The 26,449-nt window shown below is 38.5% G+C and overlaps 3 protein-coding genes and 1 long non-coding RNA gene across 4 annotated transcripts; 3 read left to right on the plus strand and 1 right to left on the minus strand.

Moving 5' to 3' along the window:
* Positions 1-4,163: 4,163 nt before the first annotated feature.
* Positions 4,164-5,140, minus strand: LOC144008099 (uncharacterized). Its single transcript, XR_013280613.1, has 2 exons — positions 4,547-5,140; positions 4,164-4,444 (listed from the first exon to the last, which is right to left on the minus strand). It is a non-coding gene; the product is annotated as an uncharacterized LOC144008099 (long non-coding RNA).
* Positions 5,141-13,923: 8,783 nt separating this feature from the next.
* LOC144007582 (gap junction beta-4 protein-like) lies at positions 13,924-18,985 on the plus strand. Its single transcript, XM_077507334.1, has 3 exons — positions 13,924-14,024; positions 16,534-16,985; positions 18,155-18,985. Exons 2-3 carry the CDS (start codon positions 16,596-16,598, stop codon positions 18,611-18,613), a joined length of 849 nt encoding a protein of 282 aa, XP_077363460.1. The 5' UTR covers positions 13,924-14,024; positions 16,534-16,595; the 3' UTR covers positions 18,614-18,985.
* On the plus strand, positions 14,008-23,312 carry LOC144007583 (gap junction beta-3 protein-like). The gene is made up of 3 exons (XM_077507335.1): positions 14,008-14,024; positions 22,018-22,472; positions 22,544-23,312. Exons 2-3 carry the CDS (start codon positions 22,098-22,100, stop codon positions 22,943-22,945), a joined length of 777 nt encoding a protein of 258 aa, XP_077363461.1. The 5' UTR covers positions 14,008-14,024; positions 22,018-22,097; the 3' UTR covers positions 22,946-23,312.
* A 547-nt stretch (positions 23,313-23,859) lies between these two features.
* pef1 (penta-EF-hand domain containing 1) lies at positions 23,860-26,362 on the plus strand. The gene is made up of 5 exons (XM_077506961.1): positions 23,860-23,922; positions 24,605-24,809; positions 24,995-25,150; positions 25,230-25,373; positions 25,449-26,362. Exons 1-5 carry the CDS (start codon positions 23,902-23,904, stop codon positions 25,676-25,678), a joined length of 756 nt encoding a protein of 251 aa, XP_077363087.1. The 5' UTR covers positions 23,860-23,901; the 3' UTR covers positions 25,679-26,362.
* Positions 26,363-26,449: the final 87 nt, after the last annotated feature.

Consider the following 26,449-nt stretch of genomic DNA (forward strand, 5'->3'; position numbering starts at 1 on the left):
GGAGGGGGGAGAATCCGAGCTCCACTGAGCCAGCCTGCAGTCTCACGCCGTCGACGGCATTGTCTGGTCCCGACTAAACTGGAGCGTTGCTGTGGAACGCTCGTGTTCCATGAGGAGGATCGGCATCAATCAAAAGTTCACCGCACCTTCTGGGAATTTAATTTTGGAATCATTTGGAAGCGGCTCGCGTCACATTTATGTTCCGCATCAACGATACTTGCTTCTGAGCACCAAATGAAGCGCAATCCACAATTGGCTTTCACTTCACTTTGATTCAGGTAGCAAAAAAAAAAAAAAAAGAAAAAAGAAAAAAAAAACGTGCTCTGTTGTAACTGTTTCCAGAAGTATTCATAAACACTTGATGTAGATTTTGTGAGATGGGGAATTGGCAATTTCCGGATGCCTTATCACTCAATAATCCATATTCACAATTATGGAATTTGGCACTCCTTGCATAATTTAGAGTTACGTATAGTGGGGTCCTCCAATTATAAAATTAAATCGATAAATTGACAAGTAATACGTTATCAAATTAATTGATAGCTATTTTAATAATTGTGTAATCGTTCGTATATATTTTTTCATTCAACATTGTCCAAATCCTCTGATTTTAGCATAACAGTAATTTGTTTAGTCCTTATTATTATTATCCTGTGTTTAATCAAAATAAAACACTTGCAAACATCTGCTTTTACTTTGGACAATAATGACTGAACCGGTAACATAGTACAACATCAACCGTTTATGAAAGAGCTGCTAATTAGTAGATTAACACCTTAGCTGTTCACACTGGGTAGGCCTGCAAGCCTCTAGCAAATAGTTTACAGACTGGATTCGGATATGAATTCCCCGCCCTCTGTCCTCGGATGTCATATGCGCATTGTGTATGACTCATAGGTGTCAAACTGCAGTCCTCGAGGGCCGCAGTCCTGCAGGTTTCCCATTTTCAACACAGCTGATTCATATTTCAGCTCATCAGCAAGCTTTGCAGGAGCCTGATAATTATCCTGATCATTGAATCAGGTGCATTGGAGTAGAGAAGCCTCAAAAACATGCAGGACTCTGGCCCTTGAGGACTGGATCTTGACACATGTGGTGTATGTGAAGATGGGTGTGTGAAGTTTCAATTTTGAGCAACAAGTGGCAGTAGCGAGTCAAAATCGAATTTTCTGCGTATGGTAGCGTTAAGTATAAAAAAATAAATGACAATGTCTATGCTGCCATATTGGACATCACTGTTCATTTTGGAATTCTTTCCTGGTCTATTGCCATCATTTAGTTGGCACATCACTTTCTTTGAGAAAAAATAAAATAAAAATATCCAGATGGATTCTCACCCAAATTTATGTGCTAAACATAGTTTGGAAATAATAGAATTGAACTTGTGATACTGTTTACATTTATATCATAAGGTTGGCTCTCCTATAGTTTGTTTCCCATGGACAAAAAAAAAAAAAAAAAAAAAAAAAAAAGGCATTTAGCAGCCTCTCAATGGGATACAGGCTTTAATGTATTAAAAAAAGAAAAAAAAAAGAGAAAAAAAAAGACCAATTTCATAAAAAATTGTGTGTACATGCGTTATCATAGTCTGAAAATAGAACAAAACTTGCAATATTTTGGATTATATTAACGTCATATGGCTATTCACTTCTAACTTTAATACAATATAATCCAAAATATTTCCAATTATGTTCTAATATTTTGACCTGGACCGGACAAAAATGTCCAATAAGGCAGTGTAAGCCTTTTTTCAGGGAATCAAATGCCATTGATATTTGCATTTTTAATGTTAATACATGCTGCGTAATAGAATGTAGGAAAATGAAGTTTGAACTGTGCGATGAGTGATGACATACTGCAAGTACAGAGCTCATACGGCCTAAAGTGAAGACATTTCATTTCGATAACGTTTTACTAGATAGTAGATAGCAGTTGGTAGTAGTCACACTCACACTGCCGCTCACTGTGACGTACAGTTTGGTGAAAGATGAGGAATCAGGGGATCACATCTGTGATGTATCATGGCAACAGAGACAGACGGAGGGAAGGGCTGTCATTGCAAGCCCCTTCACAGACACACAATAGATTAGCCACACACACACCCCCACACATCAAGTAGCATGATACCGCGCCTGTTGAGCAGATGCCGAGGAGCTTTGTTCCCATTTAGCGATGATTGCAGTGATTTATTATTTAAAAGTCGGCCATATTCAAAACCTGTGGCAAGGCGCATGTCAGCGCGTGTGCCCAGCTGGAATGCCGCATGCATCCAGAGAACACCTTTCTGACATGCCAGGTATGGAGGGACAAAAATGCAAAAAATAATACATTTAAAAATAAAATAAAAAATTAAATACAAAAAAATAAATGGAAATAAAAACATTACATACAAATAAATAAAAGTACAAATACAAAAAAAAAAAAAAAGATTTAAAACAAATTAAATATAAAAAAATTAACATGGAAATAAATACAAAGTAATCAAATTCATTAATTTATCACACTTTCTGGGATAAGGGAGGACTTACCAAGAATAAAAAAAATAAAAAAAAATTGGGGCGTCAACAACCGAGCAGGCTATTTCAACCAAAGCACATTCGCCACTTTCATTACAAAAATTAAATGTACTATTTGTTTTGAAAGATTATTTGAAAGTGTTTCCCCAGCTTCAACTTATCACCCGAAAAAAGTACAAAAAAAAACAAAACAAATACATTATGAGCCTGAACGGGAACATCTGCAAGTTTGTTTTTTTGCGTTATCAAGACAACCTGTCAACCATGCAGTTTTGATAAACATGAATGGGGAACCGCACAATAGACGTCACCACACTTAACATTCATGAGTCTAGTGAGGAGGGTCAAACTGAGGGCTCGTCAAATATCAACAGTCTACCAGCAAGATGTCTACTGCTCTAAATCTAATTCTGGGAAGAAGGAAAAAAAAAACATAACAGCCGACCGGATCCACAGGTAAAGTTTTTCGTCCTACGTAACTGACACTCTCCAGTTTCAACAAGCTATCCTTCCTTTACCACCTGTCTATCATATCTGCTTGTCTTCAGTCTTTGATAGTTGGGGGTACATTTTTTTTGTGTATCTCTTGGGCACAACCAACAGCACTCAAACAATTCTTTCCATCATATCCTTCCCGCTTATGAACCCGTTTCCTTAATTCAGAAAGACCCTACATATAAAATTGTATACATGTCACAGCTGTACAAAAAAATTTAAAATAAATAAATCAGGCAGCAAGCAAGATTTTAGCATTTTTCCCCTCATCATTCATTGTTGTCCGGCAGTCAGGGTAGTGCCAAACGCAAAATAAACAAAAAATACATAAAGACAATTGCTTACCTCTTCAGGTCAGCGGTGGCTGGAAAGGGCAGGATTGTCATCTCGAAGCATGCATGTCCTCCATCAAAATGTTTACTCCATAGGAAGGTGCAAGGCTTCACGTCGCTGGCTTTAAACTGCTCTTTTGGATGTCCGCACAAGTTGTTCCCCGTTCACATTCATGCCTCCGAATTTTTGGCTTCGGTAAACGAATAAAGAATACATCCTTCATATGTGGACGATTTCAGTGTCCGGAGTGGTTTCTGCAAGATCCATAACCACTACGATTTTTTATTTTTTTATTTTTTCCGGAGACAAACGAGAACAAAACCACCATTTGCATTGTTTGTCAATGAGCGAGCTTCTTTTTGACCTCCTCTTCCACCTTGAGCTGCTGAAGTCAGGTGGCCTTGCGGTCTAAAAAGTAGCATTTGTGCTGTTCCCCATTGGGCAGTTTGGATTCCTGTTGGAAGGGCCAGAGCACCACAGGTGCAGTCAATTACAAGTCTATTAGGCCTGAAGTCAATGAGGAAACAAAGCCAATGCACAGCAACCACTGCAATCAAAAACAAACGAGAGAGAGAAAAATAAATCAAGGTTCACAAATTCCAGTCCTCAAGGTCCGGAGTACTAGCTTGCAATGTTGCTGCCTACCAACACACCTGATGCTAAATATTAGGATCGTTATCAGATATGCAGATCAGGTGTACTAGTGGGCGGACCTCAAGGACCAGAAATGGTGAACCCTGCCTTAAATGGTTATTGCAGGAAGTATGCTAACAGTAGGTTTGAGTTTTTCGGGCGGAGCACACACAAGAAGATGCGCAATCAGGTTCAAGGTGAGTTTATTTTGGCCACCAGCAACAAGAAGGATCGGAAAAACAAATGTTTTATAAAACCAACTAAAATCCAATACAACAAAGTAGTTAAGAGAAAGAAAACAAAACTCAAAAGGAAGTGAGGAAGTTAAAAATCAGTCTCTTCTCTTTCAAAGACAAGGGAGTGGGAACCTTCTTCTCAGGCATGCAGGCAATGAAGTCACTGAAAGCCCTCGGGCGGGACTGGCCTCGACGAGTCAATCTGCGGGTCCTCGGGTGGTCAGGCGGGGCCTACGGACACAAGCACAGCAGGCAGTACAAGGGCCAAGGATCCGCATACAGCTGTTGTGATCCTCGCCGGGCCACATGTGTCACTTTGGGAAATATACTCACAGCCAGGCAGGGCTCCTTGCCCTGCAGTTCTGTAGCACTGTGACACCTCACAGCCCAGTCCAGTTGCCTTGCTCCTGTCCCAGTTCCCCTGTCCACACTGTTCCTCTATCCATGTTTCTTCCTCACGTTTTCTCTCTTTTGTCCACCTACCTGAGTCTTTAAAAAGCTATTGAGCAAGCCTCCGATTGGATAAAAAAGGAAAACTGGTTGGGGAGGACCAGAGCTGCACAGGTGCAGGCAATCGTGGTTCATTAGGCTGTCAATTTGGTTGAAGTCTATAAAAACCAAATACACTGCAACCAAAACACAACAAATGCAAAATAACATAAGAAAAAAAAGCAAGATTACTTAAACTCATGCAGTAAAAAAAAAAAAATACTTCCACCTTATGACATTATCTATCTATCTGTCTATCTATCTATCTATCTCGTTACAACAATTAAATTTACTATTTGTTTTGAAAAATTGTTTAGAAGTATTTCCCTAACTCCAAATGGGTACAAATAAACAAATGCAGACATGCAGTTTGTTTTTTTTGTTTGCCTTGTCAAGACAACCTGTCAACCATGCGCTTTTGCCTAAATATGAATTGAATGTTCTCACTTACAACCCTTATGAGGAATAAGCAGTTAAGAAAATGGATGGATGGATGGATGGATGGATGTGTTCTCACTTACCGCATTCAGCAAACAAGCCTTCCATTCAGTGTCGTTCGAGTGAGTATTAGAAACTGTATGGCTAATACACAACCTAGAAGGATCTTAATAACACTTTAGTTTTTTTTTTTATTGTTACTCACTAGGTCATTAGAAGCGTGCTTGCTAATATGTCAATCCATGAAGCAAGGTGTAAATATTAGATTAATGGTAATGACCTTTTTTTCCCCTTTAAATTAGAGCCCAGAGGATGAAGAAAAAGTGTATTATCTACCGGCTGATCAGGCCCCCACACTTGCCTTATATTGGAGGAGAGCTCAGGTGGGTTTTCCATTTGAAGGATCATCCAAAGCGACATGGCAATCAAAGCGGATGGCAACATCGAGGGCGACGTCCCCTGGACTCCATCCACTTGTAATAATGTCAAATGGTTTGTATGTTTGTACCTTGTGGAGTGACAGTAAATCGAGATGAGATGTGCTTTCTTAAAATAGCATCTAAAGACACGGACGGAGAATGTTTTAATAGCTTTGAAAAGACTTTTCAGAATATGTCATGCGCTGTTTTCAGCTCATCTCCAAGAGAGGAGATTACATTAAAAAGCTGATGTCAAATATTAACCGGCCTTGCGATATATTCTTGGCTCATTTGGGCTATTTAAAACTCGGGCTGCACTCGGATCAAACTGGCCTCTAGACACAAGCGCTATCCATTTGATTAGGATCATCTCCTTTCCACAAACAGAATGAAACTTGGCATTCTGGTAATGTTTGGTTTGAGGGGGCGAGTTGACATATCCGCAATCCAACTCGGTAACGCCAGGCCACAGAAATAGGATCCAACAAAAACACAAAACACACACAGAGTGGAAATTCCAAAGTTGAAAACAATCATTTTTGGTAGACTGAAACTGGAATCAGTTGAAGAGGCAAACTGTGGCCATCGTCAAATCAGTATTTACTAAACAGGCCACGGGTTCCACTATAACAAGACAAACAAAAACAAAGCCACTTTGTTTTATTGAAATGTGTATTTTCATGTCGGGTTCAACAAGTTGGTGGAATTTGTGCGTTTTAACCTGTCATCAGGGCCCAAGATCAATCACAATTTTGGTCTGTTAACTAAAAATAAAAAATCTACCCTGATAAGTTGCAAGCTTGCAAGTTACTTAATTTTGCAAATCAGCTTAGCTAGATCCCTATCATTTATGCAGCAAAAGCCGATAGTGATGCCATAGAACATTCCATTTATTCACATGCAAACCTTCAACATGAAGCTCTTCTACTCATGTAGCCTGATTTTGTTGTATTTAATTATATGGGGGATATGTAACCTTGCATACTTGAACAGGGGGATGTGACATAAATGCCCACTAAATATGCTTTATGCATTAAATACTTACAGCAAGCTCCACACTGGGTCTAGATTCACAGAAGATTCATGGTCATTAAAGTAGAAGGAAGAGAAAAAAAATGAAGTGGATATTCCATGGGGCTGGGAAAAAAAAACAAAAAAACTTGATTACTCACTTCAGAATGTTTGCTTTGTTCTCGTTTTTGTTACCTTTTGTTACCTTACTACACAACCGATTTCTGTTTCATGTACAGGACTTTGTATACAGCAATGCCTGTTTTGCCTGAGTTGAGTTGAGTTGGAAAGGTTGGTAGTTGGTACCTCATGAGAGACGTTATGTTGTGGTTTTGTATGAGCTGGCCTAACATTGATTCAAAAACGATTCCAATTTCATTAAATTACGTTCATAAGTTTACTTTTAACCCTACCAAGCCTGAAAATTCTGATTCTTTGTAAGTACAGTATTTATTGGTCCTTTTTAACAAACTTTTTTTTTCTTTTTTTTTTTAATATCAACTTCCACTTATGACTTTTGATTTGTGTCATATTCGATACATCCGGTCACAATGCTATAAATTCGTACATTCATAACCGTCAAAAATCTAATAATAAACAGACGTATCAAACATATCAGAATTTTCAAGAATCAGAAAGAACATTTCCCACTGTTAAACCCCCTTCACAATCACAAGAAGGAGTCATGCCAAATCACCCGACAAAATGACTTGACTTCATTTTGCGCTTGTGGTGCTCTCCCAAATCTTTCACGGTGAAAAAACATCATCAACTACTTCCTGGAATTAAGAGGGAACTCAATGACACCTGCAATGACAATTTATAGTAAGACAGCCATGGTCAACATGTAGCACTTACAACTCAAGAGTCAGCAGTGGCTAACAGCTGCACACGTATCCAAGGTAGGCAAATTATGGATAAGGAGCACCAGATGTGACACTAAATGAGACATTTAGTGCAGTGCGACACGTTGTAGGTTACACAAGCCAAGTAATGCAAGGTGCAAAGAGGACGCATGCCCTGGATCGTAAAAAAGTATGCACAATCGCAACAGCGGCAGAATGATAAATGATCACACTGAAATCAGAAATGGTTAAATGACAAGATAATGAAGATGGGTGAAGTCCAGAACGCTGGGGAAAAAAAAAAAAGTTGAAGAACATGAAAGTCAAAGCACAAAAGTGTCAGATGTAATGAAAGGGACAAGAGGGGAAAATCTATCGAAGACGGAGCGAGGGAGGGAGGGAGAGATGTCATGTCCAGCGTCTGGGCCGCAATGAGCCTGCAGCGGCGAGTGCAAAGAGGATGAGGGGCCGGTATCCCTGACAGAGCCTTATCTCATCTTCACCCTGGAATAAAACCCATTTTCCAGCCCCAAGACAATAAAGCACAAGGTCAAAAGATCTCCCATCTGGAGAACAGCTTAGGTTCAACATAAAAATGCATAACGCCGTCAACATTCTGGTCCTCTTAGCTTGCTTTGTCTTACTGTAAATGGAAATGTGTGATTGACCCTCTGTAGTGGGATGTTTAACTCATTTACTCCCAAAAACGTATAAATACGTTCTATTTTAAATATTACCATGCTCCCAAAGATGTAATTATACGTTTTGGCTTGATGCAACCTCTGAACTTAAGAGAATGCTTGAAGCAATGGTAGTTATTACAAAAACGGCCAGCAGATGGCAGCAGAGTATAAGAGATCAAAAAGCTCTTTTCCCCACTATTTTAAACAGATTTGTGAATAATGATGAAACTTAGCCATAACCTAACGATAATTGATGCAAAATGGAAACAGCTAGAAATACACTTTTTTTTCCTGATGAAAGAAGAGACATTTTTTCTTTTGGTAAGTACCATGTTTTTATAGCAATAGGACAAAATATGCTATGGGCGTTGCAAAATCAGTCAAAATCCAGTAAAACAGCGAAAATGTCCTGGGAGTGAATGAGTTAATGGCACATTATTGAAATTGTGAGTCTCCATTGATACATATTAGATGCACTTTAGACTGATCAGAAGCAGAGGTGGCAAATCTAGGTCCAGAAAGTACAAACTCTGCCACTGTTTGGCTTTAGCCATAGCTCAATTGGTAGGAAACTGCCTGTAGCAGGATGTTTATTTTCTGGACTTGGATTTGCCACCTCTGATCAGAGGGTGGCATGGCACAGGTGGTAGAGCGGTGGTTTGCAATACAAGTGAAAAGCCCTTTAGAAAATATTACACTAGAGCTTCCAGCTCTTTCTTTCTTCCACCGTTAGCCATGCTAGCTTTTTAGCCGTGTTTAAGCATGACCTAAAAACATGTTTCAGTGACCTCAACCTGCCCAACGCAGACATTCAATATGAACTTTGCTGATATGGTTGATCAAGTGATCCAGTTTGAGCAAGAAATCTGATGGTAGGCTACGATAGGAGCACTCATAGTTATTGCGGTAGAATTAGACAAACATGATCTCACTGTCTCAGAAGAGTGCAGCCTGAGAAAGACATTGTAGCAGAATACTTGAATTGATTATATTTCTTTCAACCTTGCACAACGACTGAAAATTGGACTCCAGTGAAATTTTTTTTGGTCTTGTTTATCCCCATGATCAGTTCAACAGATGCTGCTTCTATTCGACAAGCTACACCTCAGGAAGACCTAGCGTTGTTTGGATCTAATCCAAAATCAACGTTTTTGTTTTTGAAGTGGTTTACACTAATTTGTTGAAGAAAACACTCCACCATGTGTAGAATCTTAAGTAATTTCCCACAAGCTGTTGCAAAACTGTTCAATCAGCCCCCAACAATGTAAAATGAATTTGATTTTAAACTGGCGGAACCCCTGTTGATTGGTGTTGCTGTCTAAAATAATCAACCCAATCTGTTCATCATTTCGAGGATTTCGCCGAGCAAGGTCCCTGAGATTCATCTGAGCACCTCTCACTGGTTTAACATCTTGGTTACTTCCGTTGAAAGCTTCAATCCCTTGTTACTCGCTCCAGCGATGTTCTTTTAATGACACTTTAGTACGCATATGGTGACTTGCTGAGTCATTCTGAGGCAAACACAATCCCAGCTGGGTTTCAAAAGAAGACTGCCAAATGAGGAACTAAAAAGACAAGGTAAAAAAAACTGGAAGCAGCCAAGCGAGTTTTATTTATTCCGAGTTCTTGCAAAGGTTTAGCAAAAAAAAAAAAAAAAAGTGAAACGTCTCAGTTTGCTAAATTTATTCTGACTCATTCCTAGCTAAAATACACACAAATTAAAGCTGCAATTTTTCCTTTTGTCAAGTCGCATCTGTGTTAAGAGTGAGGCCGGGCATTTATAGGCGAACTGCTGTCGAAAAGCTGACATTATTTGTCAGAGCGTATTTACGTCACATATTAGTTGCAAAAGAATCCACGGCATCAAAGCTTGTTGATAAGCATCATGTTCAGATTGGAGGATATTTCAAGCTTTTACATTGCAAGTGGCTAGGGTTAGGGTTGAATGTTTCGTCATCCGCTGTGAGATGTCATTAGTTGGGGCACGGAATATCCTCTGATATCCTTACAAAACTGCCACACTAAAGCAAGTTTTTTGTTTTTGTTTTTTGGCAAGTGACATCATCACATTGAGTAGCATTTATGAGTTAGTTTCTATAACAGAAAGGTTACCACAATTTTGCCCATATGTATGCAATTTTTTCAACGGGCACACAAAGCACAACCATACTGGATATTTTTGAAAACTTGTCTGTATGTGTCTTGCACAAAATAAAGAAATGTTTTCAACACAAAGTAAGAGTCTATTGAGGTTAAACTTGGCTTGGCTGAATGGAATATGTTCCAAAGAGTAATCTATTCATAAAAACGTACACCCTTGGAGAGCTTTATCCATCACATAGATTCAATTAAAACCCATTCAAACTATTTAAAGGATAACTTCACTTCATTATAATGTGGATTTTTTTAAAAAAAATTTTGCCAATGTATAACTCATTATGGTTTCTATTAAAATACTTTCCCAATTCCATTTTTCAGCAACAATTTTCAACAACTATGTAAACTTGCTATGGTATTTGTGTCATACAGGACAAACATTGTATTTAGGGGTGTCAAAATTAGTGCATTAATTGTGAGTTAATTTAAAGTTCATTTAATGCCACTAATTTTTTTAATGCCTAATTAATGACTGCTCCTTTCTTGGACAGCCTGTACTGACTCAGCAGACACGAATTTAGCAGTAATAAATGTAATAATAATGCATATATTTGTGGACACTGGTTATATTTTACAATTTTATAAATGTGCAGAATTTCAAAAGTTACTTCTTAAATTAAAGATGAGATAGCCCTTAATATAAAAAGGAAAAAGGCTACCTGTCACCAACATCTTACAAATGCAATTATGCCATCTAGTGGCAGAAAAATGACCACAACACAAATCAATATCACACTTATTTTTTTTACAGTACAGTACATCTTTTTTTTATATATATTAACTAAACTTTATGAATTATGATGAAATTACTGCATCAATGGCTAACATATGCAGCCATATTTCTTTTAGTTTAACATTTCCCCCCACTTTTATGTTAAGAAGTGTATGAAATCTGAGAAAAAAAAATGTTTTATTGTACATTTAGAACAGATGTACAATTTGTGATTAATTGTGAGATAATAATAATAATAATAATAATAATAATAATACATTTAATTTATCAGTGCCTTTCAAGACACCCAGGTACACTTTACAGTGCAAAGCAAACTAAGACAAACCCCAAAAATTGGGCAGAAAAATAGAAAAAAAGTCATAAAATTATTAAGTCATGTGATTAATTACGATTAAAAGTTTTGAATTGCATGACACCTCTAATCGTATTACAGACTGATACAAAATTTCAAAGGTGGGTGCACAAATTGATTCAGACAAATAATCATCACTTTAAACCGTTTGACAACTACAGAGCAGAACACTGTGGAATCAAGACAAAGGCCGAAAGAAGGCCGTGACCTTCTCGAGGGGGACACGCCGACATCATCCAAAGTGGCGGTGGAGGCGAGACTTTGTCACAACACAGCGCAGAAAGTGGCTAGCTCCATGTCACCGCCTCTGATGAGGGTGACGGTAGCGGTGCCGGTGTCCGGGATTGGGGTGACCGGCGTAATCGGAACATTGAGTGATGGTGAGGAAGACAGTGGAGGAGAAAGAAATGAGATGGTCATGCTGTTGTGTGGATAAGTGGCATGAGAGCTCACAAATATAAAACAATGGCAGTGATTTTCGGCTGATAGATTACCATGCAGATTTAAGACATCTTGACTTATCATAAACCTTAAATCAAATTACCTGTATATATGAGCATTCGGGTCTGTCCAATTTCATCACCAGTAGAATGTACCGACCAAAAGCTCTCAGCAACGCTTTGCCTCCTAAATGTGTCTGACGTGAATTATATCATACTTGCTTAACTTTTGCAAGGATAAGTTCCTATAGGTCATAATATAGTTATACATAGTCATTTCTGTAGAGTCAATTTTGCTCTAGTCTTTTTGGTCATATGCTAAATAGACCAAGATTTACACTTGAAAGACAGTTAAAAAAAAAAAAAAAAAAAGTCACTCAAGGGTTGAGGAACAGCCAGTTTACTCCCTTATTTTTATTTTTTGTTTATTTATTTATTTATTTATTTATTTATTTATTTATTTATTTATTTGTTTATTTTTACTCTTTTTCCAAGTGTAATTTTTACTCAATTTAGAGTGGGAACTTTGAGTGAATCTGTCACCAGACTCAGTAAAATTTTCTGTACCAAATTTACTGTGTAGGTTTTTCATTCTCAATACTTGTTTGATAATCAGACCGGTGTCATTGTATAACTGGTCCTGCCATCTTTGAGGTTTTTTTTCCCCCCTTTATGTGGACTGCATGGATGAGATTTATTTACTGTATGTTTGTTCATCATTAGCAGTGATGTTATGCCTCACACTCAGTATTAGGGCAGGAAACATGACAAGCTATTTTGATCAAGGGCGTTTTGTTTAAGATTTATTTATAAGGGTAGCATCAAAAGAGAGAGCGGTTGTTAAATCTGTTCTTTCTTTTTAAGTCGTGACTGAGTCCATTTTTAGCCAAATTTAAAGTCTTGAATCTGTGGATACGTGGAAAAGATTACATTTTTCTAACAGCATCCATTCAACAGTGTAGTTTTTCATAGCACAGATGATCTGGCCGCTTTTTTTTTTTTTTTTCTGGTCTGGACGTTTCTTTCCTTTTTGCTGTGGAACACATAATGGCCAACAATGGAACATTATCAGCCTCTAGAGGCCTTTTACTGCTATAACTTTCTGCAGATGAATTTCTTTCTGACTTCCAAGTGCAAAATCCTATAAAAAAAAAATTACGCAGCAATTAAATACAACAGCAATGTGGAAAATCTTGCTTTGTGACTCCTCTGGCAAAGCAGTCGAGGCTTAAAATGCAATTTTGAAATTCCTGTGTTGTACCGTACTTCCCATTTTTGTCTCATACAAGTACAAGATTGACTTATTTTATGAGTTGATCTGAAATTTACTTGCATGTACTTAAAAAGGTAGTATGTAGTTGTTTCTTACGTGTGTGCGTGTGGGCCCGTTGGCTGTTGCAGAGGGTGTGTCTGCAGTTTAACTGACACCACAAAGGAACAAAAACAAACCAACACTATTGAGAACGCGTGTCATCTTTGGAAGGCCGGTCAATAATGTCATTTTGCATGGACTTTGCATGGTTTTGTTTACATCTTCTCCCATGCGAATCAAATATGAACATGCTGAGGATAACACATTTTCAATGCAGTTCAAGTATAACTCCTAATTTTATTGTATGTGATAAAGTGGTATGCCTTTGAGTAAAGATTTTATTACTTCTTAGGGATAAACTGACCACCCTCTCAGTTTATTATAATAAACTTTGTAGCATATACTTTCCGCAGTGGCATTTACGGTCAAATGCATTTTTATTTCTTCACATTTCTTTTCCAGTGTTATTGCGCTAAACAAAATGGATGTATGTAATTCAACATAAAAGCTTTACGACTGAAATAAAATTGTTTGCCTTTATCAAAACACAGTAATTCAGACCAAAATAATTGCTCTGATTATTTCCTCTGCAAATCCACATGATTGTGTGGCATTTTTTATTTTAATTTTATTTTTTGTTATGCCTAAACCCCGTGTGAGTTATTAAATCACTCAAAAAAGCACCACAAGCAGCATGTGACGCATCATTTTTGTGATTGTGCTGAATATAAAATACAAAAAAAAATAAAAATAAATAAAAAATTACTTCACATATATTGGCAATCTATAAATACAAGTACATGAGTAAAATCGGTTCATTCGTAGATAGAAGCTCCGCCCATCACATCCTCAGTGAGTGTCACCTTTAATAGCAACCCGAAGCCTGTCATTGTCAAGAACATCTCATTTGCAAGGCTTCCCAGTCAAGTCAGGTAAGGTCTACCCTATGTTGACACGTTTGTGTTTTTTGAGAGTTCCTTGAGCCGACAGGAATTTACACTGTCTCTTTCTTGTATGTACAGTCAGTTGAAACAACTTTACATCATGTTTAGAATCAGACGTCATCATGAAAAATGTACGGAATGTAATCATCGGGTACTTTTTGTTATAGCTTTATCGGACATTACGCACGCACACTTTTTTTTTTAAGACTTAAATTGAGAGAAGTCTTGTTCTAAAAAAAATAAATAATAATAATTAGTTTTAATATTCTATCGATAAAGAAAAAAAAATCTGGTTGTTGCAATTCATGCTGCACTATTTCCCCAAATAAACTACAGAAGTTGTTGTTATTGAGACTTGTTGACCATAACTATACTCCGCAGTTACTTGTTTCTGAAATTGAAAGAAAGAAAACACTTAATACATAATAATAATAATAATAATAATAATAATAATAATAATAATAATAATAATAATAATAATAGTAATAATATACTTTTTTTTCCATTATCACATTTTTTGCATATTTTATTTAAGTCCAAGTACACGCTCTAGCCATTCAGAGAGAAAAAAAAAAAAAAAAAGCAGACGTGGTACCGCACCTGTGTTGAGTCAGAAAACATGAGAATAAAAGCAACTTGCTGGACCAGTATGGCAGGTCACTGAACAATCAATGTGATGTGTGCTCTCATTTTACATAATAGCATGTAAGGCTTTGAAAAATTAAAAGTAACAGAATGAATTTTCCTCCTCAGCTGTTTTTGAGTTGCTGAATGAATTTGTTTATTTATTACTTGATCAAGTTAGTGAGAGGAAAACGTTGGCATCGTTATTTTCAGCAATAGATGACATTTTATTTCAAGTCATAGTTGATGGTTTATGTCCTGTGTGGAGCTTTCGGTTTGTCTTGAACCACTTCTTCCAAATTTTTACTTTGTATTTCAACCGAAACCATTTTTGAAGTAAAATGCAAATCCAGTATAACTTTGTTTATTAAATGCATTAAACCTCAGACATCATCAGGTATAAATTGGAATGGTACCAAAGTATCTTGTATGACGGAAAAGTGACACTCTTGGCACGTAAAAGCTGGAAACAGGAAAGTTTGCTCTAATCATTGGTGTAATCAACAATGTTCGTTCAACAAAGCAAGCAAATTGTTTGTTTTTACTTCTATCTTTAAGTTCCATAAAAAGGACAAGCGATCTGTAAACTCTTTGTTGTCGTGAAATGCAGGAACGGCATTTAGCTGAATTGAAAGTTCAAATGTTACCAAGTTTGTTGCCTTCATATCTTGACTTCACATGTCAAATATACGGCTCATGGGCCAGAACCGGCCCATCAGGTGATCCAATCTGGGACAGAACACAAACTGCAGTTTTCACTCAAATTAAGTACTGTTGCTATTTTTGTCCACTGGAGGGTGCATTGAAATTCTGAAATTTGTCTATTAGTCATAACCTGGCAATAGCCAGATTGATATTGTGATTGACTCAAGGGAGTTCTCCACAATATCAATCGCTCGGGAAAGGAGGGGACATTCTGCACAAAACTTCGAGCTGATTGGACGATGCGGCATTGTGCGTGTTTGTTTTGACCAATCACGGCCACAAGATGAAAATGGCGTCTTCGTTCTCATCGAAGGGGGGTGGGGTGGGGGAAGCAAGAACATCTTACCAGCTAGAAATGCACGAAGCGCCTCTCGCTGTTCAACATTCAACAAGGAAACGGTGAGTAATTCTGCAAGAACAGAATTAATTGTAGCGTCCATTCGTCCATGTTCGGTTTGTTTGTTTGCCCCGGCGACGGCGCTGGCTTCGTCACAGCTGCATATCCCGCCCCTAAACACAATGTTGTTCTGTGATTGGTCCGAACCACGGTCGGCGGAAATCAGCGTGCTCGGTACAAGATGTAATCTCGGGAGTGAACTCACAAATACCGTGAAAATTCATCTTGCAGAGCAAGGTTATGTGAATCAGGATTTGATGCAAATATGTCATACGAATTATTGTTAAGAAAGTTCAGATTACTCTGCAATGAAATATAATAAATGGGAATGTTTTCAAAATGTATGTGCACCAAAAACAACTGGCGTATTTTTTCTTGTTTATGTGTTTTTATTATAGAAAAGAATTAAATATGGTCGGACAATAAAACAGTGTCTAAATGGCAGAATGAAGTGAAGGCTACTGTCGCCAATGAAGCTCCTTTTAATTGTGATGCTTTCTGTTTTATCAACAATTCAAACATGTTTTTGATTGGCAGGACAGCTAAAACATGTAGACGGAAGAATGAGCCATCAAGTTATGATCAATTAAGGCCATTATGACAGAGCTGTGACTACAACGAAACCATTATATAATCCAGGAAAAATAATTGTAGGTCCTTGATTTGAAACAAATGAAGCACAAATAAACCGTTTTGAGTCCAAGTTTGAGCTTGTTGGCGCTGCGTGAGATCAAGATGACTTATACTTCTCTTCTGTTTTCTCAACTCAAGGTCATTCAGTCGAGAACTTCATTCATTCGTTCACCTGACGTCTGCTGACCAAGGCATCGGCCATGAACTGGTCGGCATTGGAGGTCCTCCTGAGCGGGGTCAACAAATATTCAACGGCGTTCGGCCGCGTCTGGCTCTCCATGGTTTTCGTCTTCCGGGTGATGGTGTTCGTGGTGGCGGCTCAGCGAGTGTGGGGGGACGAGAGCAAGGACTTCGTCTGCAACACGGCCCAGCCCGGCTGCACCAACGTTTGCTACGACTCGGTCTTCCCCATCTCTCACATCCGCCTGTGGGCCCTGCAGCTCATCTTCGTCACGTGTCCGTCCTTGATGGTGACGTGTCACGTGAAATATCGCGAGAAGAAAGACCTGGCGTACACCACCTCGCACAAGGGAGATCATCTGTACGCCAACCCTGGGAAGAAACGCGGAGGTCTGTGGTGGACCTACTTGGTAAGGACTGCCAAAATTAAAAAAAAAAAAAAAATGGATATCAAAAATGTAATTTGAAAATTAAATACAAAAAAAAAAATATAAATGGAAATAAAAGCAAAACAATAAGATTCAAAAAATCAAAAATAAATACATATGAAAATAATCAATTACAGATATCAAACGAAGTTTTTTAATGAGCTTAATCACATCTTAGAATTTTGATTAATCACGATTAATTGTTTAATTAAAAAAGGCTTTTTTTTTTTCATCAAATTTTTTGCCCGCCAACTTTGAAGAGCATCTGTTGTGTTAATTATTTTGACGTTTAATGTTATGAGTAGTGTTGTTCCGATACCGTTTTTTGGCCCCCGATACGATACCGATACCCACCTTTGCAGTATCGGCCGATACCAATACCCACATTTGCAGTATCGGCCGATACCAATACCCACATTTGCAGTATCGGCCGATACCGATACCATAGCGATACTTAAGGTTTTTTTTTTCCTCAACATGAATAAGCTGTCCTGCCATTGGTCCATTGGTTTCATGGTATCGGCATGTTACTTGTGAGTAGTCACCGATACCGATACCACTATTTTAATGCAGTATCAGCGCCTCTGCCGATACCAGTATCTGTATCGGAACAACACTCGTTATAAGGACGGCTTCAACATTTTTTCCAATCAGATCATTTCATGCATAATTAAAAATGAATATTTTGACATGAACAAATATTCTGAACGTCATGCACAAATTTATTACATGCTTGACTTTAATAAGTGTAGTTATGTTGGTTGCTCAAATACAACCTGTGCTCGCTTTAATGTAGCCATCCGCTGTCAAGCTAAAGGGTCAAAATTAATAGTGATTAATCTACGTTAATTCTTTGTGGTTAATTAATTAGTTAACTTTGACACCATTAGAATAAATACAAAAAATATTGATTGATATTTACTTCTATTTATATATTAATTTTTGTATTTATTTCCACATTTACCTTTTTATTTTTGTAGTTGTTTTATTTCCATGTATATTTATTTTTTTGTGTTTAATTTTTGAGTTATATTTTTATATTTGTTTTTATTTTCACTTTTATTCATATATTAATTTATTTACTTTTAATGTTGGCAGTTTTGGTCCTCCTTAGTACTGATTCTTATGATCTGATCCTTCTTTTCAATTAGGTCAGCCTAATTTTCAAGGCCGGCTTTGACGCCGGCTTCCTGTACATCCTCCACTATATTTATGACGGCTTCGACATGCCTCGGGTGTCCAAGTGTTCCCTGGAGCCCTGCCCCAACACGGTGGACTGCTTCATTTCCCGACCCACCGAGAAAAAAATCTTCACCCTCTTCATGGTGGTCTCCTCAGTCATCTGCATTTTGATGTGCATTTGCGAGATGATTTACTTCATCTGCAAACGCGCCCTGAAATACAAACGAAAGAGGAATGAAAGGAGAAGAAAGGAATTTGCCGACAAACACGAAATGACACCTCTGGCGACGCCCAGGTCAGAGGTCCGGTCCATCCGAGTGGACCCGACTGCCTCGAGCCACAACCTCAATAACATGCCAGCTGAGGAAGTGGACAAAGAACCTAGAAATGATTCACAACGTGAAAATGGAAAGGTGGGGAACGTTTAAGGAGCCCTCGGACTCTGCTGAAAAGTGTATAGATATTCATCAATTCAATGATGACTTGTAAATGAATGACATCTGCCTGAAAGCATTATCTGTGCATCTAAGTACATATATGCTGCACTGTCAATGTCAATCTCAAATGAAAGTGTAAAGTATGTCAAACATAATCATATGTATGTTACATTATCGAGCATCAAGTAGAAGTGAAAGTCGGTGCTTTCTTCCACTTTGTATTCCTTATTGTTTGTACTATATTGTATTCAGCAAAGAAGCTCCAGAAATGTATACTCTGTAAAACTTTTTTTTTTTTGTACCAGTCGCCTCCTTTGTGTTGACCATCTGATCGGCCTAATGAATAAACGGGCTTTCACTTGTGATGATTTTCCACCTTTCTGGCACTCAAAGCACTTGAACTCGGACTTATTGCGCAACTGGAGGCTCAGGGTCTTGCTCAAGGACACTTCAGCATGGTCACCGGTGGTCAGAAGGAAACACGAATCTCTTGTAGTTTCATTTTTGGCTCCAACCTTTGTCTGAGTGTTGATTCTGTGAAAAACTGACACCAGGTGTCAAATCCTGGTCCAGGAAGTTAACACATTCATTGCCAGACCAGCAAAAAAAATGCATCATTTGACGTCTTTTTCCGTCAATGGCAGTGAATGAGTTAAACATGGTAAAAATCAATGAAGCAATTATAAATTGTTGATATAATGTACAGCAGGGGTGTCCAAACTTTTTCCTCTGAGGGCCACATACAGAAAAATAGAAAGCTGCAATGGCCACTTTGATTTTTTTTTTAGTTATTTATTAACACATTCATTGCCAGACCAGAAAAAATATGCATCATTTGACGACTTTTTCCGTCAATGGCAGTGAATGAGTTAAAAAAAAAAAAAACGCCACAGTTTGGGTTAAGCCACATGGGTACTTCCCGGGGAGCTCGTCTAAGGGATTGGCTCGGTGAAAAGGAAATTCAGTGACGTAGGAAGCAAGAAAAGATTTATGCATTTACCAAGCAAAGCCTTACAATACTACATTTTGTCACGTTTGGGGGGTGCTGGAGGCAGGACCCAAATGCAGGGGGGCAACAAAAACAGGGCAAGGCAGGGATGCAAGTAAAAAAGGGGATTTAATTCAGAAAAAAAGGTAAACAATTAAGGAGAAATAAAATTAACAAGGTCAAAAACAAACTATAGTGATGAAAACACAAGGGCAACAAGGCATGGCATGGACAACATGAGATGACAGCAACAGCAACAATGACTCAACAAGAACTGAAACGAAGCAGGGTAACTAAATACACATGGTAACGAGAAAACAACAGACACCTGGGCAAGATACAAGAGGCTTGGGGAGCTGATTGGTCAACACACGGGGAAGGGAAGACACACTCAGGTGGACGTGGTTAGACATAACGGGATAAGGGAAGAGACAAGGAATACATGACAAATAACCAAAAGAAAACAAAATCCCACCCCCACAAAACCAAAACATGACACATTTGGAAACTTTTGCTTGTCTTTTTTTCCAGTCTAGTTAAAGGTAGGGATGTAACGATATCCAAACATCACGATACGATATTATTATGATTCGAAGGTCACGATACGATAATAATCACGATGTTGTGGAAGGTGAGGTGATACAAAAAAAAGTCACAATATTGTGCCACAATATCCCTAGTTAAAGGGATACTTGACTCATTGAACAATTTTCAGCAGTGAAAAGTTTTTTTTTTTTTTTTTTTTTTTAAATCCAAAATGAATTTGATAACTTCATTATTCTTCATCTGCGATTGGTTGGCAACCAGTCCAGGGTGTCCCCCGCCTACTGCCCAGAGCCAGCTGAGATAGGCGCCAGCAGCCCCCGCGACCCTTGTGAGGAATAAGCGGTCAAGAAAATGTATGGATGGATTATTCTTCATGTACAATTAATACCTTTAAAAAGTACTTTTTCTACATGCTGTCGACTGATGATGACATCACCTGTGCTGAGGAAGTAGGTAAAGGTCCAATCATGGCTCAGCTGTTTTCTGGATTTGGTCAGTAAACTGTAAACAATACTTCCTCAGCACAGGTGATGTCATCATCAGTCGACAGCAAGTAAAAAATGACTTTTTAAAGGTATTAATTGTAGATGAAAATTAATGAAGTTACAACATTAATTATCGACAAAATACGGTAGTAACATTTTACTGCTGAAAATGACTCAAGTCAAGTGTCCCTTTAAACTCCAACCGTTTCATTTCGTGCCATTTGAGAGGTGGGTCCTTTTCAAATGTTCCAGTTAAACTTGTTTAATTAAAAGCAATTTTAAAAGTGAAACTGCAGCAGTAGTTATAAGAACATCGGCAGGTACATTACAGTTAAAAGCTTAGCGCAAAGGTAAGTTTATTTGCATTTTTCACCTTTGTTCAATGTTTAACATTTTGCATGCGTAGTTGAATAATCCAAAAAGAGAACGTTTGTTGTGTTATGTTATTTCAACACGCTCCAAAAATTCATGTTTTCAGGCTAATATTTGTTTCTCATTCCAAAAATATCAAAATTTTCACAAAGTTCAACATTTTTCAAGCAAAACATACCCCACTAATCCGCAATGGCACATTCAATTTAACAGATTCAAATGATTACTATTTGAAATTTTAATTTTTCAACACATTCAATTCACCTTCGGAACGATTTTCAACATGACAAAAATTTCCACTTACCAAAATTTCAAAATTTTCATCATTAAAGTACCCACATTTTTCTTTTTTTTGTGTATGATTCAAACCGTTGCAGCTTTACACTGTTCATCTTATTCGTAACACATTTTATTTTTAAAATTTCAAAAATGAAAGCTAAAAATGATGGTTTTTGTTTTTCTTTGAACTGTTCAGCTTATCCCTAACATATTTTCCCTCAAAATTTAAAAATAAAAGCCAAACATAGTGATTTTTGCTTTTTTCTTCCTCTAATTTCTACATTTTGACCAATTGAAAACATTCCAACTTCAATATGTTCAGCTCATTCCAGTTCATTGTCTATTATTCCACAATTTTTCATTCAGTATCTCAGCCTTCACACACAATTTCTCCAATAATTGCATTCTCTAGTTTTATCCGTCCGTCCGTCCGTCCGTCCGTCCGTCCGTCCGTCCGTCCATCATCCGTCCATCCATCCATCCATCCATCCATCCATCATCCACCCATAGATCCATCCATTTTCATGATCACTTATTCCTCACAAAGGTTTCTCTAGTTTTAATTTTACATGTGTTAAAAAATGTTTAAACTGTGCATAATGTTATGTATTAGTACTTTTTCAAAATTAAACCTCAGTCTCATTTTTGATGAATGCTGAAGGCCTACTATGATACTACATTTTAACTTGTTTTATTTTATTTTATTTTATTTTTTTTGTTTGCAGTGCAAATTGCTGTAAAAAGTTTGAGAACCACCAGAGAATATTTTATAAAACATCGTGTCACCGAGATCAAGGCAACCACCATGAACTGGTCTGCACTTCAAATTCTTGTCAGCGGGGTCAACAAATACTCGACGGCGTTCGGCCGCGTCTGGCTGTCCATCGTCTTCGTCTTCCGGGTTCTGGTGTTCGTGGTGGCGGCGCAACGCGTGTGGGGCGACGAGAGCAAGGACTTTGTATGTAACACGGCCCAGCCCGGCTGTACCAACGTCTGCTACGACGCCATTTTCCCCATCTCCCACATCCGCCTGTGGGCCCTGCAGCTCATCTTCGTCACGTGTCCCTCCATGATGGTGACGTGTCACGTCAAATATCGCGAGAATGAAAACTTACGCAAGCGGGGTAGAACATACGCCAATCCTGGGAAGAAACGTGGCGGTTTGTGGTGGACCTACTTGGTAAGAAGGTTTTATCTTACAGTTCAACCAACATACATGGAAATAAAATCTCTTGTTTTCATTTCCTGCAGGTCAGCCTGATTTTAAAGGCGGGATTCGATGCCGCCTTCCTCTACATCCTGCACCACCTTTACAATGGATTTGACCTGCCCCGACTGTCCAAGTGTTCTCTTGAGCCATGTCCCAACACGGTTGACTGTTACATTTCACGGCCGAGTGAAAAAAAAATCTTCACCATGTTCATGGTGGTTTCCTCAGCCGTCTGCATTTTAATGTGCATCTGCGAAATTATTTACTTCACCTGCAAACGTGTCCGGAAAAGCTACAGGAGGGTGTTGGAGCTGTCGTCGGACACCAGGTCAGAGGTCAAGTCCACAAGAGGGGATCCCACCACCTCCATTATGGAACTCAACAATAAGATAGTTGAGAGAAAGAATAAATTATGTGAAAATGGCAATGGCAGTGTGCACTGAATAGGAAACTTTTTTTTTCTTTTCAAAATTTAGCTGTTATGGGACTAATAAAGGTTATTTTTCTTGTTTTCCTCCTCACAAATTTAAAAGCATTTCCAGTCTCTTACAGTCTTCTGTCATAAAGAATACCCAAGTAAGCATGGGAAGAACATCTACCGCCCCCTACTGTTCAATGAGAAATATCCTAGCAACATGTATACAGATGTGCCACAATTAATGCATGTATCTGTTCTGTTTCTTAAGACTGTTCTGCTGGGGAAGGTCATTTAACTGATCAAATTAAATGCTCTTTAAGTAAGAATATAATGTAATCAATTGTAGTCTTATTGTATGCCGGATACATTTATTGTGTGAACTATAAACCAGATTCCCAGTCTTACAATACTTCATGTGTCACTTCTTTTGTTTGTTCTCCCCCGTTTCTAAAATACTCACATCATACACATCAACTGTCCTATATATCTCTATATATCCTAGTTACACCTCTGCCATATTTTTTTTATTTAACAATGAACGCTTTATTTAACAATAAACACGTTACAAAACATTTAGAAAATGTATTGTATGCAGCAAAAAAATCATAACATTAGACAAATATATTGTGTTCGCCGTAATTATACGCTTTGATAGCGTTTTGACTTGCACAAGTTGTTAATGAAGAAAAATAACTTTATATATGCAAACAACTCAATGAAAGTTGGTTAGAAATCAAGTTAGTCTTCATTGTGCATGAGTATCGACATGTGCGTCACGAGAGAAATGAGTCAGTTGGAATGAAATGTCGTCATCACGCCTCCACGTTGACTGTCCAATCAAAAACGAGAAGGATGGGTGCGGTTTGATTGTCCAATCGAAATCGAAGACGATGGAACAGTTTCGACGGATGGTAAAATGAACCAATCAGTGCCTCTCAGAGCGCGGAAGACCCACCTCTGGTGAAAGGAAGTTAAAATAAAATGAGTTACAACTACGGACAGGTACTGTTTTTATATATATACATTTGTATTATTGTTTTTGTTGCGTAATTTAGGTTCCCTAGCACGTTTTTACTTGTACGCTGTAACATTTTTGTTGTTTTCATATGAATTCGTTTGCATTAAATGTACTTGTTAGCATGTTGTGGTAACCTACATTAATGTTTTTCTACATGTCAGACAAACTACGGTCGAAGACTTGTGCTCAGCAGAAACGTTTTATTTACCGTACTGTAAAAGTAGAATAAGTGGAAATGAATAGAATATTGAGCTTGTCTTATTATGTCGTATGTTGTCAAAAATAAATGCAATACATTCGGCATAGCATCATGTAATCCCTGCACTGGATTAGTAAATTGCATTAATCCATCCATTTTTTGGCTATGGATCCATCATCCGGGCATTTCCGCAATGTAACGCATCATACAGGGTGAAAACGAAATATTGTATGGCTTTTGCCTGTGACCTGTATACAAACCAAACAGATTGTTATAGTACTCAAACGACATTTCATCACATTTTGAAATTAGAATATGACTCACAAATCAAATTACAACAATCCAAAATTCCACACTTTTCAATGACAGCTTGGAAGCTTGGAATTGTCCATTTTTTTTTCCTCAACAAGTTGGCACTGTACTGGTGGAATCGGTCCCATGAATTGTGTCATGCAACTCTGTTGTAGGGCTATCCAGGGGCAGCAGGACACCCGGTACCAAATGCCGGTGCTCCATATGCATCTGCACCTTCAGCTCCGTACGGCGGTGCAACAGTTCCACCAGGAGGCTACTATGGTCCAGGACAAGGGGGGCACTACGGACCCGGACCAGGGGGTCCGGGTTACGGAGGACAACCTCATGGAGCACCTTATCGTCATCCTCCCACTTCAGGTACTGCTGATTGCGTCTTGCCGCCCCTTATGTTCGTAACTTCTCTTTTCACATCACCTGCCACGCTGACAGGTTCACTTTGTACCCCCCCCAGCAGGATCAGTCTGCTGAAGCCTATGACTAAAGCTGTCAGGGCACTGATTGAAGTTCTTCAAACCCTTTCTTGGCCCTTGAATTGTCTTTAGGGAACATCCCTCCTGGTGTCAACCCCGAAGCGTACCAGTGGTTCCAGAGTGTGGACACGGACCACAGCGGCTTCATCAACCTGAAGGAGCTCAAGCAGGCGCTCGTCAACTCCAACTGGTCCGGTTTTAATGATGAGACTTGCCTCATGATGCTCAGTGAGAGACCAAAATTAGCACCAACGTTAAAATACAGCTACTGTATATTCATATAAAATATCCTTGAATTTCCTTTTAGACATGTTTGACAAGACAAAGTCGAGTCGTATGGATCTTTTCGGCTTCTCAGCGCTCTGGGACTTTATGCAGAGGTGGAGGGCACTCTTTCAGCAATATGACAGGGACCGCTCAGGATCTATCAGCGGTACAGAGCTCCACCAAGGTAAACCTTCTTAAGACCTCTAAGAAGATGCACCACCGCTAGACATGAATCTCATCCCATCTTCTACCCCGTTAGCCCTGGCACAGATGGGCTACAACCTGAGCCCCCAGTTTTCCGAGTCGTTGGTGCGGCGCTTCAGCGTGCGTGCCGCGCGTCCCGGCATCCAGTTGGATCGTTTCATCCAGGTGTGCACCCAGCTGCAGAGCATGACGCAGGTCTTCAGGGAGAAAGACACCACCATGACGGGCAACATCCGCCTCAATTATGAGGACTTCCTCTCGGGGGCCATCATCAGGCTCATGTGAGCGTGTTTCCACCTCCGCGGGTGGGGCCACCCGGATGGTGGTTTGCATTTGACATATCAGCCAGTATATCCTGTGACATGAAACCAAACCTACCGACTGAAAGTAGTAACTTTCGAAAAACAAATCGTGTATTTAATAGACAGCAGCAAGTGATTGCATCATCACCACAGATGCCTTTCTGTTTACCATTTTGTTTTAACATCATATATGAAAACTCAAATATGTTTAACCTTCATAGTCTCATATATTTGGTACATGCTAACTTTCCTTCCCTCATACTCTGCAGTATTTTAGATTTGTGAAAGATTTATATATTGGTAGTGAAGTTTACATGACATACCACTTGTGAATATTTTGTGACTGTAGGCTTTAGGGGGCCCTCAGAACCTGCAAAATGTATTTTTCTACCTTCATATATACCACTGATTAGTACTGACAACTCTAAAAATGTAGATCAAAACAAAATTTCCAACAAACACACCCTCTGTCTGTTTTACACAACTTGTTTTACATTCCATAGAGGTTCATATTATAATAAATGCCAAAATTACATTGTTGATTAAATGTTGTTCCCATGACTTTTTTTTTTCTCTTTATGAAAAACAAGCAGAGTATTAATATTTGGAAATAGCACTTTCAAGGTACTTGAACAAACCTGAAAAAATAAATACATTTCCAAAATTATTTTTGTGTTGTATTGTGTTTTAGTCCCCTCAATTTGTCGCTTAATTTTGCATTGTTTTAGTTCCCTTTTATAAACGTGTTCTCGCC

This window comes from Festucalex cinctus, chromosome 19, assembly GCF_051991245.1.
Source record: "Festucalex cinctus isolate MCC-2025b chromosome 19, RoL_Fcin_1.0, whole genome shotgun sequence".
Lineage (NCBI taxonomy): Eukaryota > Metazoa > Chordata > Actinopteri > Syngnathiformes > Syngnathidae > Festucalex > Festucalex cinctus.